The sequence below is a fragment of the Oncorhynchus kisutch genome, linkage group LG1, assembly GCF_002021735.2.
Source record: "Oncorhynchus kisutch isolate 150728-3 linkage group LG1, Okis_V2, whole genome shotgun sequence".
In the NCBI taxonomy this organism is placed as follows: domain Eukaryota; kingdom Metazoa; phylum Chordata; class Actinopteri; order Salmoniformes; family Salmonidae; genus Oncorhynchus; species Oncorhynchus kisutch.
This window is the reverse complement of record NC_034174.2, coordinates 63,177,501-63,191,757: the sequence shown is the minus strand read 5'-3', so window position 1 is coordinate 63,191,757 and position 14,257 is coordinate 63,177,501. Positions and strand designations below refer to the sequence as shown.

General features: G+C 43.0%; 1 protein-coding gene across 2 annotated transcripts in view; it reads left to right on the top strand.

Annotated features, from left to right (window-relative positions):
• The window catches only part of LOC109889555 (protein kinase C alpha type), a 195,153-nt gene that overhangs the window by 66,284 nt on the left and 114,612 nt on the right, over positions 1-14,257 (top strand). For both annotated transcript variants that reach the window (XM_020481062.2, XM_020481071.2), the window contains exon 3: positions 7,120-7,202. In XM_020481062.2, the coding sequence (XP_020336651.1) occupies positions 7,120-7,202 (83 nt within the window). The remainder of the gene's footprint in view (positions 1-7,119; positions 7,203-14,257) is intronic.

Sequence of the window (14,257 nt, the reverse complement as noted above, 5' to 3'; positions counted from 1 at the left end):
GAGTGTAAAGGGTCAACTGTCTGTTATGTATGTGTGTGTGTGTGTGTGTGGTCCAGTTACAGAACATAAATTAACCCTACGATGACACAGCTGTGGATGTGAGTGTGTCCATTTGCCTTTCTTGGCGCACAAGGAAGCAGTGACTCTCTCACCCGGCCCAGATCACCCAACTGTAACTAAACACCTACCCAAGTGTCCAAAAGCCTCCCTTTAGAATCAGATTAAACTCCTTTCCTCCCTCTCTACTCACCATCCGGCACTGAGGAATTACTAGCCTCCTCTTAGGGGAATTACATTTAGGGGAAACATTGAGCAGTTTCTTCCTCCATTTCCCTCATGAAACCTCTGCTAGCCCCGGCTGAGACTCCAGTTACTTTAAGCTAAGCTGCTCTGAGATGAATCACAGTTTCCACCCTACTAACCTCCACCAGGGCTGTGTTCAGTAGGCACGAAACAGAAGAAAACGGAGTGAAACGTGGAGGTACTATCTGAACTAGTCCATTAAGAGATTGCTGTGCTAAACATCTTGCAACAGTTTGCAATAATGAACACAAACCAGATTTTGCAGTACAGTGGGTGGAGAAGAAGAGCATCGTACAGTATAGGGAGCTAGTTGGTTAACACTGAGCTGGAATTAGGAGCCCTTACTGTACGTCTGAATGAGTAATGACATGACAAATCTAAATCCTTTCACAGTGGCTGCAAACAGAACATCATACAGTAAGCTAGTTGGTTAACACTGTGCAGGAACCCTTATGTCTCTGAATGAGTAATGACATGACATCACAAACCTGACATCACAGGTCTGAACCCCATTCATGGCTTTAACACTGAGTGACATGACAAATGTACACACATTCACATCAGTCAATGCTTGATGACCATCACATAAGCGATAGTATAGTCAAGCCCACTCTTAACGCATCACGACAATGGAGTTATATATGATGCATATTGTATGGGTTATATGATGCATATTGTATGGGTTATATGATGCCTAGGTAAGAGGAAGCTGCAGTAGTTCTGGGTTATAAAAGTCACTGAAGCTATGCTATGCTCTAACAGACCTACTATTTCAGCTTTATGACCCAAACGCCTGAAGTTTTTTTTTTTTTTTTTTTACAGATGAAGACGATAGAGGGCTTTATTATTTTATTGCAATTACCCATCTAACAAGCTTCTGAGAAATCTATGTTTGGGAGATATCTGATTAAATACCTACTGCGGTCCAGTCAGTATGTTGGTGTATTATGTTGGAAATTTATGATTTTCATTGAGTATGACTTCAAGCCACAGTAAATTATAGGTTTTCAATAAGAAGCTGAACATAGAGGGATTTGCATTATGAGTGTTGATGCAGAAAATAGCTGTAGGGAGACTGTATATCCAACATAATTCTCGATCAAGTTTGTAACAATGATTTTAAAGGTCCCATGCGGTCAAAAAATGTGATTTCCAAGTGTTTTGTATATTTCCACACTATAATGTTGGAATAATACTGTGTAATTGTGAAAATTATGATAATGCCCTTGTAGTGTAAGAGCTGTTTGGAAAGAAAAGTGGCTGAAATTTCAGCCTGTTTTGATGTGATGGAGTTTTGGCCTGCCTGGTGATATCCAATAAGAAAGAAAGTTCCAAACCTCTCCGCCAATAACAGTTTTCAGTTTTCCCCTCCCCACTCAGACCACTCCCAGACAATCCTAGCAAAATAATTTATTGAGAAATGCACTTTGTGAAGAAGCTTTTTTTGACTTAATCTATACTATTACAACCACTGAGATGGCCCAGCCAAATCTATAACCCATCGCTTCTTCTCCCTATTTCCCATAGAAACAGAAATATTGGAGTTGGCCAGACTTGAGGGGGAATCAATCACACGACACAATGATGTCTGAATTCATTTATTTCTCCAGTTTTATAACTCCTCCACGACGTTACTTAACATGATGGATGGTTATTCCTGTCATCCACTCAGGCCACGGTTTATATTATATCAGAGAGGAGTAGATTTGGGGAAATATTGCCACCCTTTCCACTTCTGGATCTGTGAGTTGATGATATTATTCTAACCTGACCGCTGACAGCCTTCATCATCATCATCATATTATTATTATTATTATCCTTTCATCATTATTATTATTATCACCATTATCATTTGTATCGTTATCGTTGCTATGGTGATCATAATTGTTGTCATTGTCTTAATGGTTGTGGTTTCGCCGCGTTGCAATGCAAATTATTACAGACAATAGACAGTTGAGGCCATAATACGCACCACACGAAATAAAATAAAACCGATTTGAATCTCTTAGAATTACTGTATGATTTGAAAATGATTATTTGGTCCATTATAGCTGAGTACTCTGCATTATTGTGCCTAGTGTTTCAGCGTTATGGTAGTTTCCTTATTTATGGCCTCTCGGGTTGGTTTATGATGAAAGCAGCATTCTACCAATGTCACTTCCCTCCTATCCCCTGTCTCCTCCACCCACCCTCTGACTATCCATGTCTGGGTCGAAGTTGATTCACTGCCACCTCGATTGGAGGTTCAGGTCTCCAGACTCCCTCTCTCCCTGGTGTGGTGACCGACTGTCCCGCTCCCCTGTCCTTGATTTTTCAGTCTCTTTGGCGTGACATGGAAGACCTGACACAGTCGGGTTAGAGGCAGGGCGTTCTGCTCTTCAACACGTTCTCATGTCCACCACTCAAGAGCACGACACAGAAGTGACTATCAAGCCTTCAGCTAGAGTTCAGTAGACTTGTATTAGGAGGCTCACCTCACCATTAGAACCAGCACATTTGTGCAACTTAAAGGGTGGTTATTGTAAATCAATATAATTATTGCAATTACACTTGTTATGGTCAAACTCACCCAAATGTTCTAACTAAAAGTACATAGACAAAACAAAAAACATGCTGCCTCGTACCGGCAGTTTTCAACAAACCTCTTTTTGTTTGCATGTTCCTCATACTGTTCTAAACTAAAATAAACAGTGGAGTGACTGAGCCGGAGTGACGTTGAACAGCCTGCTGTTAGAGCCGGCAATGGGATGCCTTGCTTGCCGAAGGTCGACTGTAAAACCCTCGCCTCTCGCAATCGTATTATTCTGACACATACTTCATAATCAAGTCAATGCGCTGATGTCTACATATCTTGATCCCTTATTCCAGATCCCAAGCACATTTCCATTCTCGAATCCTTCTCAATCTTCATTCTACAGCACGGAATGACAAAAGAACGTCTCTGAATTGCAACCATTCGCCATAACATTAGCATGGGCATGGTTTGATAGGAGTCAGGATCGATTGCATGGAAAGAGAGACATTATCATTCAGATAATTACCCCTTGTTCTGCTGCTGGAGGGTTTTTTGAAGATGTAATAAGTATTTATTGTCAAATCCACATTGCATTGTGGCCCCTCCATAATTGATGATAATGAGATCACAGCGAGACCCTTCATTAAAAGTCAACATGACATTTTCTCTCTCTGCTCTTCTAATGCCGTTTTCACCAGCTCATCTCCTTCTCCCTGTGGAAGCAAAACCTTATGAAACCTCACCAGGTCCAACAAAGTCTCGCTATCTTTGTGAGTCCGTTATTTCTGATCTAGGTACAGCCTAAAAGTGATCAGTCTACAGTTGTTAAAGGGATCGTTCATGTTGGTTTCCTTACCCCGTAAGCAGTCCATGGACAATGTTTGTCAACAATCCATGCTTTGGTTAAAAACCTCTTCGGGATCGGTGTCCCGTCCACAGGACAGTTGAGTTAATGTAGGCTAATATGATTAGCATGAGGTTGTAAGTAACAAGAACATTTCCCAGGACATAGACATATCTGATATTGGCAGAAAGCTTACATTCCTGTTAATCTAACTGCACTTTCCAATTTACACTAGCTATTACAGTGAAAGAATACCTTGCTATTGTTTGAGTAGAGTGCACAGTTTTGAACATGAAACGTTATTAATCTTGATACAACATTTTGAACAGAAATGCAATGGTTCATTGGATCAGTCTAAAACTTTGCACATACACTGCTGCCATCTAGTGGTCAAAATCGAAATTGCACCTGGACTGGAATAATACATTATGGCCTTTCTATTGCATTTCAAAGATGATGGTACAAAAAAATACAAAATAATGTTTTTTTTCTTTTCTTTGTATTATCTTTTACCAGATCTATTGTTATATTCTCCTACATTCCTTTCACATTTACACAAACTTCAGTGTTTCCATTCAAATGGTACCAGGAATATGCATATCCCTGCTTCAGGGCCAGAGTTACAGGCAGTTAGATTTGGGTATGTCATTTTAGGCGTAAATTGAACAGAACTTCTTAAGGGTCCCTGGCACTGTTTCCAAATCCTCAAAATTATAATATTGGTACCATGACTCCCATTCAAGTTACAGTTCAGATGTAAGCGTTTTTCACGTATCATGTTCAAATCACATATAAGTGACTTTCGGTTGGGTTTGGATATGTTGTACAAAACATGCTAATAACGCTACCAGGACATGGATGGGATTTGTGCCACAAATGCTAGAACGTTAGCATTTGGAAACAGTGCCAGGGAAATAAACCCAAAGCATGGCTTGCTGTCATACCTTGTCCAGAAACTGCTTACAGGGTAAGGAAACCAATGTGCTATTTCATAATTTGGGTGAACTATCCCTTTAGCTGTACTTCTTGTTCTGATCCAAGTGCAGTTGTGCAAATCCACCACTTTGTCCACATTGCTCCTGATTCAGGAACTGTATAGTGATTCACAGCCATTGACAGTTTCACTGATCCAAGTACAGCTATTGCATGCTCAGCTCATACCATCTCATAGAACCATGAAAGCCTGATTAATAAGGTCCTGCTATTAGCTTTTAATCATCACTCAATACAGTCCCCCTGTATTTACAAGTCTACAAAATTGATCGCATTAACCTATGGCAACAGTGCAGTTGCATTAAGGCTTGTCTGTTCTTTAGGCCCTTAAAGAGACTGTTGCTCAAAAATGGCGGTGGTGATGGATGAGTGGTGAGGCCCTACAGTAAGTGCTCCTTTCAGCCTGTAGGAGAACAGTGGATCTCGTTTCACCGGCAGATAGCCCCTCTAATAAGGCCACCAGGGCCTGTATCCATGGAGATGTAGCCGTAACCTCTTTAGCCTTCTGCCCTTTGACCTTTCTCTTTCAACCACTAGCGAGGAAAGTCTCATAAAGAAACGATCACTTCAGGGCAGGTTATAGGTTGGGTCATGTGCTTTTTTTGCCGTCTTAGCTGAACAGCAATGTTCCCTATTGTTCAGAATGACCCAATTTCTTCTGGAGCAGCAGGTTCCACACACTTCTCAGAGCAGTTTGGGAGCACCGAAATAGAATAGACATCCACTGAACTGCTGCGAGACTTTAGTCTAATGTGTCTCATTATTATGGACGTTTTTAATCCCTCAGAGACCATAGTTCACATCTTCCTCTGCATTTATTAGCGATTACAGACCACTGTATATCTCTCTGACTGCTGGGGCCTGACAGTGCACTGTCTTCCTTCTCGGCCTCACAGCAAGTTGTGCCACGCAAATGAAAATTGTCTACCTCCTGTGTATCATTACGTGACGTGATTCAGGAACCAAATAATTGTGAGTAAGGGATAGAATTTGAGCGGTCATTTTTATTGCGCGTTGGTTTGTTGCAACCATACTCACTGTTTACTCGCTGATAACACTCTGTGGCGTCATGTGGCAGTTCGTAATGATCTGGATACTTCAGACCATTTGCCGGCTATACTGCAGATTTATGGCAGTTATTGACCATTTGGATCTATGGCGTGACTGCTTTCATGTGGGTGGCTGTGATCATATAAGTTATGGGTTGTGGTCTCGCGGGGGTATTGACAAGCCAGTATCTCAGGGGTGGGAGGTGGTGAGAAGGGACATGGTTGTTGATATTGATTTGGCCACCATTAATGTTAACGTGAGACATTGGCCTTGATGCGTACTTTGTTTCAGCCAGATCAGACTCCCTGAATAAATGTAGGCCCGGTCGATTCTCCGCTAGGCTGGTTCTGTTGATCAGTAGGCCTATATGTTGGTTTGAAAGCTAAAAGAAGCCTAGCTTTGAGTGGACACGTTGCACCATTCTACTTAGAGGTTTGTGAAAATTGCTACTACAGAAATTGTGATAATGGTGTAAAAACCTCTTTAGTACGTTGTTACCCACCCTCTCACCATTTGCTACTATAACGTAACCTACACGTTGCTATTGAGTAATTGGGTCATGATTGGGTCATGAAAAGGTCAAAGGGGTAACAATTATTAGTGGTAGCTGTTAACTGCGGTGCATAAATGCTATTGATCTACAGTGGCATCATTTAGTATAGAGCGAACAACATTTAGCATAGAGTGAACAACATTTAGCATAGAGCGAACAACATTTAGCATAGAGCGAACAACATTTAGCATAGAGCGAACAACATTTAGCATAGAGCGAACAACATTTAGCATAGAGCGAACAACATTTAGCATAGAGCGAACAACATTTATTTTGAATTTTCCCATGAAATATGGGACCAACACTGTACATGTTGCATTTATATTTTTGTTCAGTATACTACAGTTCGGAGCGAGAGAAAGAGCTAGACGGAGACAAAAGCTATAGCTACAATTCTGAGCGATCTATCGGCACAGCAATCTGTAGCCAAGCTAAAAGACAGAGCCATCAGAGACTATCTATTATTCAAGCAGCCAATACACTCAGCTCCACCACCACTATTATCCCCCAGTGTCTGAGCTCAGCTCGGTTTCCAATGTGGTGCTAGTGTAGCCAAACACTGGGTGTACTCAATGAGGCTGTGAGAATGCGGAGCTCTGTGCCGTGCCGTTGTGTGTGTTTTTGTGCGCCCGTAAGGCCTGCGAGCCAGTGGTAGTGGTACAGTACTTTGGCTGCCATAGGCTGTACAAGCCATCTGGAGAGATGATTAGCCAGACATTGTTTTTCCCCCGCTCTGCTCTTAGTGGTGTCTGTTGTATGTCTTGCAAGACTTCAGGCTAATTTAGATCTGCTAAAGCTATGATACAGTAAAACAAATCAAGTTGACTCACTCTTCTTCTCTCTCTCTCTCTCTCTCTGCAGTTTGCTGTTTCGTGGTCCACAAGAGGTGCCATGAGTTTGTCACGTTCTCTTGCCCCGGTGCGGATAAGGGTCCCGACACAGACGTAAGTAGCCGTACCCCACCCTCTACCCCTCATGTTCTCACCGCCTCTCCACTCTCAGGGTCCCTAAGCTTCTGTCAATGTACCCCTCCCAAAATGCACCCCTAGCGAAAGGGGGCACCGCCAAGGCAAATCTCTTCCAAGCCTGCGTCCCAAACGACACCCTATTACCATATAGTGTATAAATATGTTGGTGTAGGGTGCCTTTTGGGACGCAGGCTAAGTATATGGCTACTCTCAAAGTGACAGCCTTGCAGGACGGACCGAACGTCCTTGTCTCGTTGACCGGGGCTGACCATTAAGGAAGAAGAATGAGTCTGCTCCTTGTCTGACAGGAGATCATTGTGTGTGGAGGCCCAGAGCTGTAGTATCATACATCACCTTGCTCTGTGTATTGGGAGGCCAGTCAGGCTAGTTTTTTTGGCTTGAAGTTGTAGGAATTGAATTTTGGCAGAGTTCTTTTGGTTTGGTATCATAAAGAAGTTGGCTCTGTACTCTACTTTCAAACACCTGACAATAACTTTCCATTTAAAACGGTGCGTTCTGAAATGGAAAACAAAATGACCACCTGGACTCTTCTCAATTTGATGCCTAGTGAACGCAACCGGTCACTTCAAGTTCAGTGACTTTGGACACGTCTACTTTAATCTCTCACTCTGGCAGGAAGTCGGATAATGAACAGGGCTCTCTGGATGAATCATACCAGCTGATGGCCAGCTTACCTCGTTTCACCTCAATATACCACATTTTATTTTCTGAGGGGTCACTTTGTCCCAGTCATTATATCACTCGAGGACATTTCCAGGTCCACTCCGAAGTGTACACTCGTTTACTCCCTGTTAAGAGCCGGGACATGGGGAGATCCCCCATGATTTAATACTTTTGACTGGCCCCAGTAGTCTAACTAAATGACAACCCACACCAGTGTCATACTTGGTACTCTTTTCATCACATGAAAAGATATTACATTAACCTTCAGCATCTGTGTTGAATTATTTACTGCATAAATCTCTCCTGAATAAATGTTACTTGGATCACCACTTAGATGCCAAAGCAGTGGATGAAGAGTGACTCCTAGTACTTTCCTCTGTGGGAGTGTGGCCTCCTAGCACGTTAGGTGTGAAGGTACACTAGCCTGGCCTAGCAGCACAACTCTGACTGGTTGCATCCCAAAACACATCCTATTCCCTATAGAGTGCACTAGTTTTGACCAGAGCCCTGGTCCAAAATAGTGCACGATATAGGCAATGTGATGCCATTTGGGACTCAACTTCTTTCTCCCTCTCATGGCCTTCTCCAGTTACGGGGCCACCTGGAGATGTGTCATTCAAACTCCTCAGCCGTCCGCTGCATTCAGTAGAACGCCCCGCGGCTGACACCCAAGCTCTAAAGAAAGTAGTACGTGCACATGTGTCAAAGTCATTACACCGAGGGCTGTGTGTCTGTGGGTTTTCGCTCCTCCCTTGTACTTGATTGCTGACCACACCGTTCGCATGCGCGAGCATTGCTAAATAAATGTACACATGCACGTTATTTAATCATTTCACCCAAGCTACTCGCGCGCGCCAACGATCGTCTGCGTTGCCAGGCACTAAAATAGAATATTTGTGACGCAGAACGTGCTGCACGTCCCGCATCTCCCATCTCCTCATTAGTTTTTAGAAGCATATACCCACATGCCATCTCCTCATTGGTTTTTAGAAGCATATACCCACATGCCATCTCCTCATTGGTTTTTAGAAGCATATACCCACATGCCATCTCCTCATTGGTTTTTAGAAGCATATACCCACATGCCATCTCCTCATTGGTTTTTAGAAGCATATACCCACGTGCCATCTCCTCATTAGTTTTTAGAAGCATATACCCACATGCCATCTCCTCATTGATTTTTAGGAACATATGCCCATGTGGGTGATTGAAAGAGGAACCGAGGTTGGTTGTGGTAATGCACCTTTTTAGGAAATATAAAGTCCAAAGAAGAAAAAGAGGCCTGGAAGGAGGAGCAATGACTAGAAACGATTCGGGTTGACCGTTTTATGTGTGGATTAATTGTTGGAGTAGAGGACCTTGTGCATTTCAGGTAAAATAACAACCCAATGTTTATATCCCAGGACAAATTAGCTAGCAACAGCAAGCTAGCTATCTAAATTGGCATAAATGTTTAATGCTTTTCGACCTGTCCCCAAATTAATATAATTGGTACAGAGTTTGTTTTGATATTTCAACCTGCGTGTCATGATTGCGTTTGGACAAAATTATTTTGCGCACGATGGCGCGTGTCCGGTTTGGGCATGGCGTAACACAGCTGATTCAGATGATCAAAGCTTGATGATCAGTTGATTATTTGAATCAGCTGTGGAGTGCTAGGGTGAAAAACAAAACATGCACCCCTTTTGGATCCCAAGGACCGAGCTCGGGAGACCCTGCGCCAGGTCGTCCATGGAATGAGTTTGACACCCCTGTGCTAAGGGATTGTCTTTGCTAGTGGGGCTTAGAGGGGTTATGATAAGGGCAGCAGGTAACTCTCCATTTTGTCAGCATTCCAGATATATGTTCATGTCAATTATAGTAATCCAACTTTATGAACTTATTAGGGCAGAAGTTGTCATTAGTCACAGATCTAGGACCAGCTTACCAACCAGCTTACCGACCCCCATAGTGACTTCAGATCTAGGGCATCCTATCAGATATGTTATGAGCAAATCAGTTATCTGTGGCCACATTTCTCAGCATTACAGTAACAGATGGTTGAGTTACATAATGTAAGAAAAGCACTGTTCCTACTGAAAAGTGTCTCTGGTTCATGGGCTTCCAGGATGCATTCAAACAAAAAGTGTGCGTTGATTTTTGAGTCTGCTAATGTAGCCGTAATGACCGCCACGAGCCAACGTTAGCCTCGCGAAATGCCCACATCTTAATAATTTAGCCCATTCCACATGGGATACGCATCCCAAATGGCACCCCATTGCCTATATAGTGCACTACTTTTGAACAGGGCCCATATAGTGCACTATATAGGGAATAGGGTGCCATTTGGCACGCAGAGAGGTTGTACAATGTGAATTGCTCAGCCGGGATAGATTCGCTGCACATGTTAGCGCTATGTGCAGTTTTCCCTAGCAACCGAATTGCTAGGTGGGCAGAATCCAAAATAAAGGGTGAATACTATGAGCATAAACCATGGTTCTCTCCCAAATGTGACCCTATTTCCTATACTGTGCACTACTTTCCATAGGGCTCTGGTCAGAAGTGGTGCACTAAATAAGGAATAGGGTGCCATTTGGGACGCTAGCCCTGACTATGTCTAACTTAGAGCACTTCAGCAATATGGAAAAGCAAACATACTGAAGAATAGGTTCCTATGGCAAAGTGTACTGTAAAGGACTAATGAAAAACTGTTGCGCTCGCATCAACCAATCTCCAAATACCACCCTTTCCACTTGAGCATGAGGGCTATGTTTTCCCGGAGGCACATTGAGGGTTAATTAGCTAGATTAGTGCAGTTAACTGCTTCAAAATGGTTTCATTTGACCACTCTGCTCTTTGTTGCCAACAGAGGCTTGGCAAGTATGTGTAGTGTTTTGCAGAACAAGTTTGGTTAATAATTAGGGCTGGGAATTGCCAGGAACCTAACAATATGATATCACCATACTTATTTGGCGATATGATATGTATTGCGATTCAAGACTGTGATTTTATTCGATGTTCCAAACATATTGCTCACCATATGTCTGCTGCAGAGAGACGAGAGAGAGCCATGAATAAAATAGATTTGATCAGTCATGGAAATACAATTCGGTCCCTAATTGATAACAAAGTATGAAGGAAAAATACTGGAGTTTTGGTTCAGGTACAGGCAACCAGCACAAAAATAAAGCGATACGCTATATCGTCAGAAATAATATCCCGATATGTAACTATCAATTTTTTCCCCATCACCATTAATAATGCATGGACTTCCTGGTCCCCCTACAGGGCCATGGAGATGAAACACAGTGTCTGCATTCCTAATGGCACCCTATTCCTTACATAGTGTACTACTCGGGGTAATACATAGGCTTTGTTTACTCAGGCAGACCAATTCTGATCTTTTTTTTTCACTAATTGGTATTTTTACCGATCAGATGTGAACATATCTGATGTCATTGGTCGAATGAGCAATTAGTGGGGGAAGAAAATCTTAATTGGGATGCCTGTGTGAACGCAGCCATCGAGTCTTGGTCTCAAAACAGTGCACTATATAGGGAATAGGTTGTCATTGGGGATGCTGCCTGAGAGAGCCAGTGGCTGAGTCATGAAGGACCCATCCTTCCTACCTCCCTAGTATATGAACGGTAAATGCCTGACGGTAAATGTAGCCTGCTAGCCGCCCATGTCTCTATGATGTAATCATGCCCGACTCTGGCACACTCCAACCCCCCTCTCCTCCTTTTCACCCCTCGCCCCCAACGGAGTCGAATACCAGCGTGCGCTCTCAGTAGCACATGCCCCTGCGCTTGCATGCCAGACCACAGGAGGTTGGTGGTATCTTAATTGGGAAAGACGGGCTTGTGGTAATGGCTGGAGCGGAATTAGATGGAATGGTATCAAATACAACAAACACATGGTTTCCATGTGTTTGATGCCATTCCATGATGCCATGCCATTCCATCCTCCCCTCAGCAGCCTCCACTCTGTGTCAGACGTTCCAAAGAGATTGTGGCTCACACACCGAGCGCTGGAAATTCGAAACAACATTTTTGTGCTTAGCACACACTCTCTCGTTCTTTTAGTGTTGACATGTACAGCGGAGTGGAGGGTGCTGATGTCCCTGCTCCTTTAGCCAAATGAAAACCCATGACCTCTCTTTCCTCACTTTCTCTTTCTCTTTCCCGCGCTCTCTTTCTCCTCTCTTCCGCTTTCTCCTCTTTCTCTTTCTCTGCGCTCTCATCTCTCTCTCTCACTCACACACACACACACACACACTCACACACACACTGTCTCCCCCTCTTCTCTCTTTCTCTCATTTATATATTTCTCTCTCTCAGCACAGTCATTGGCGCCTGCGCTGCTCCACTGGAGCTTCTGATAACCGTCACATAGAATTACATTCATGAACGAGACCCAGGCTAACTAGACTACAGAAGCCCCATTAATTCAGTGTAGCTGAGGAAGATTGTGGGGGGGGGGTCAACAAGTTTAATACATGTTGTTAATGAGGTTGCTTTAATGAGCCTCTTGTTTGAATCATTTAAATAAAAAAATATCTGCTTCCCAAATGGCACCCTATTCCCTGTATAGTGCACTGCTTTTGACCAGGGGCTCTGTTCAAAAGTAGTGCACTATTTAGGAAATAGGTTGCCCTTTTGGACACCGCCAATGCCTCAATGCACAGGGTGCGAGGCTGAATGTCTCTTTTGTCCCTCCCACACAAATGAACGGTGTCAGATCATTGAGTCTGTATGGCTAATGAGGTTCCTCATACCACACAGAGCTAATTATTATGATCCACTGTCATATGCAGGCTACTTGATCAAACGGCACTAAATGAAAGCAAGACATTGAATGAACATGATATATTACTCATTACTACCATCTACTGATGTGGTGGGAATATAACCTCATATCAGTCATCATGGTTGTTATATACATGTATATATGGAGTGATCTGGTTATCAATTCCTGTATGTACAATGTTAATAGACTACTTGTGAATACTTTCAAAACAATGTTATTGAGCTAATGCTTATTTTCTCACTCGGAGCCGGTCCCGAACCTCCATGGGGACCTAAGCAGAATTCTGCTAAGGGGCCCTCCTGCCTGAGCCATGTAAACCATTTGCCATTGCCACACAGTCACACTGACACCCCAGTGCTCGCACTACAGTCCTCCCTCCTTTAAAACAGTTTGCTCTAAAACAGACTGAGGTATAAACAAACAATATTCATTGAATCAAATATTGTCTGTAGTATCTTAAGATAGGTGAATATTAACATGAACATAAATAAGAAATTGTAGAAAATATAAAATGATAAAATATAGCACCTGAGCTTTGGCTCTGCTGCCTGGCAATTAGTCCAATCCTCATAATATTAAACAATTAGCTTTGTCTATACAATGTAAACGTAATCCTATCGGCTATGGCTGCAGCTATGTGTCTCCAAATAGTCAAATAAAACCTATACATCTGTGTGATTAACTTTGGTTCCCTCTACAGCCTGGGCATTTTCTGCATCAGCATCAGCACCAGTCTATCTGGACTGTCTGGAGGAAATTGAGAAAGTATGTCAGTTAGTTAGTTAAGCAGTCATTTACACATGCACTTCTGCCATGCAATCTTAAGTTCCTAAGTGTGTAAACATTTGAATGTTTTGATGGTAAGATATTAATTCAGACATTCCTCCTCTGCACTTTCTCCAGGCAAAGTCATCAATGACGTCGTCGTAGGACATGCGTTTCCCCACGTCGTGATTTATGCTCATGATGGCCAGGCCACTCATACGTTCCTGTGACACAGAAGACCTCGGCTAGCTTTTGATGAGCTTTCATTTTTGAAAAGCTTCTCTCTTATGATGCTACTGGTAGGGTGACTGCAATTCTTAGGGCCGTCCAAAGGTTAGGATATAGTTCCTCCAGGTTGTTCTCACAATAGAAAGGAAAAAGCAGCTCAAAAGGCAGTGGGTCATCTTATCTGATGGCAGATCAGGTCCATTCTGAATCTCGTTTGCCAGATCCATTCCACTGAGGTCACCGTCGTCTCTGAAGGTTAGTGTTTTCAACTTCCATGCGGTGAGCCTTTAAAGATTCACTGGACATCTGAGAGGCAGTGCTGAAGGTCAGCAGCACTCCATATTTGGTTTTCACTTGGTTGAGTGTTTCAAATCTCTCATCCGTGGATGTTACAGCAGAGTCGACCACAATGTTGAAGTCGTTGACTTCAAGATTCTTCGGTGCATCAGTCACTGGTTCTACCGGCGGGAAAACCTCTTGCTGAATTCTCAGTCCCTTCTCTTTCAGAACAGCCTCCACATTCATTTATTCACACATGCTTTTGGCTGTTGTCTGGACCTCAGAGA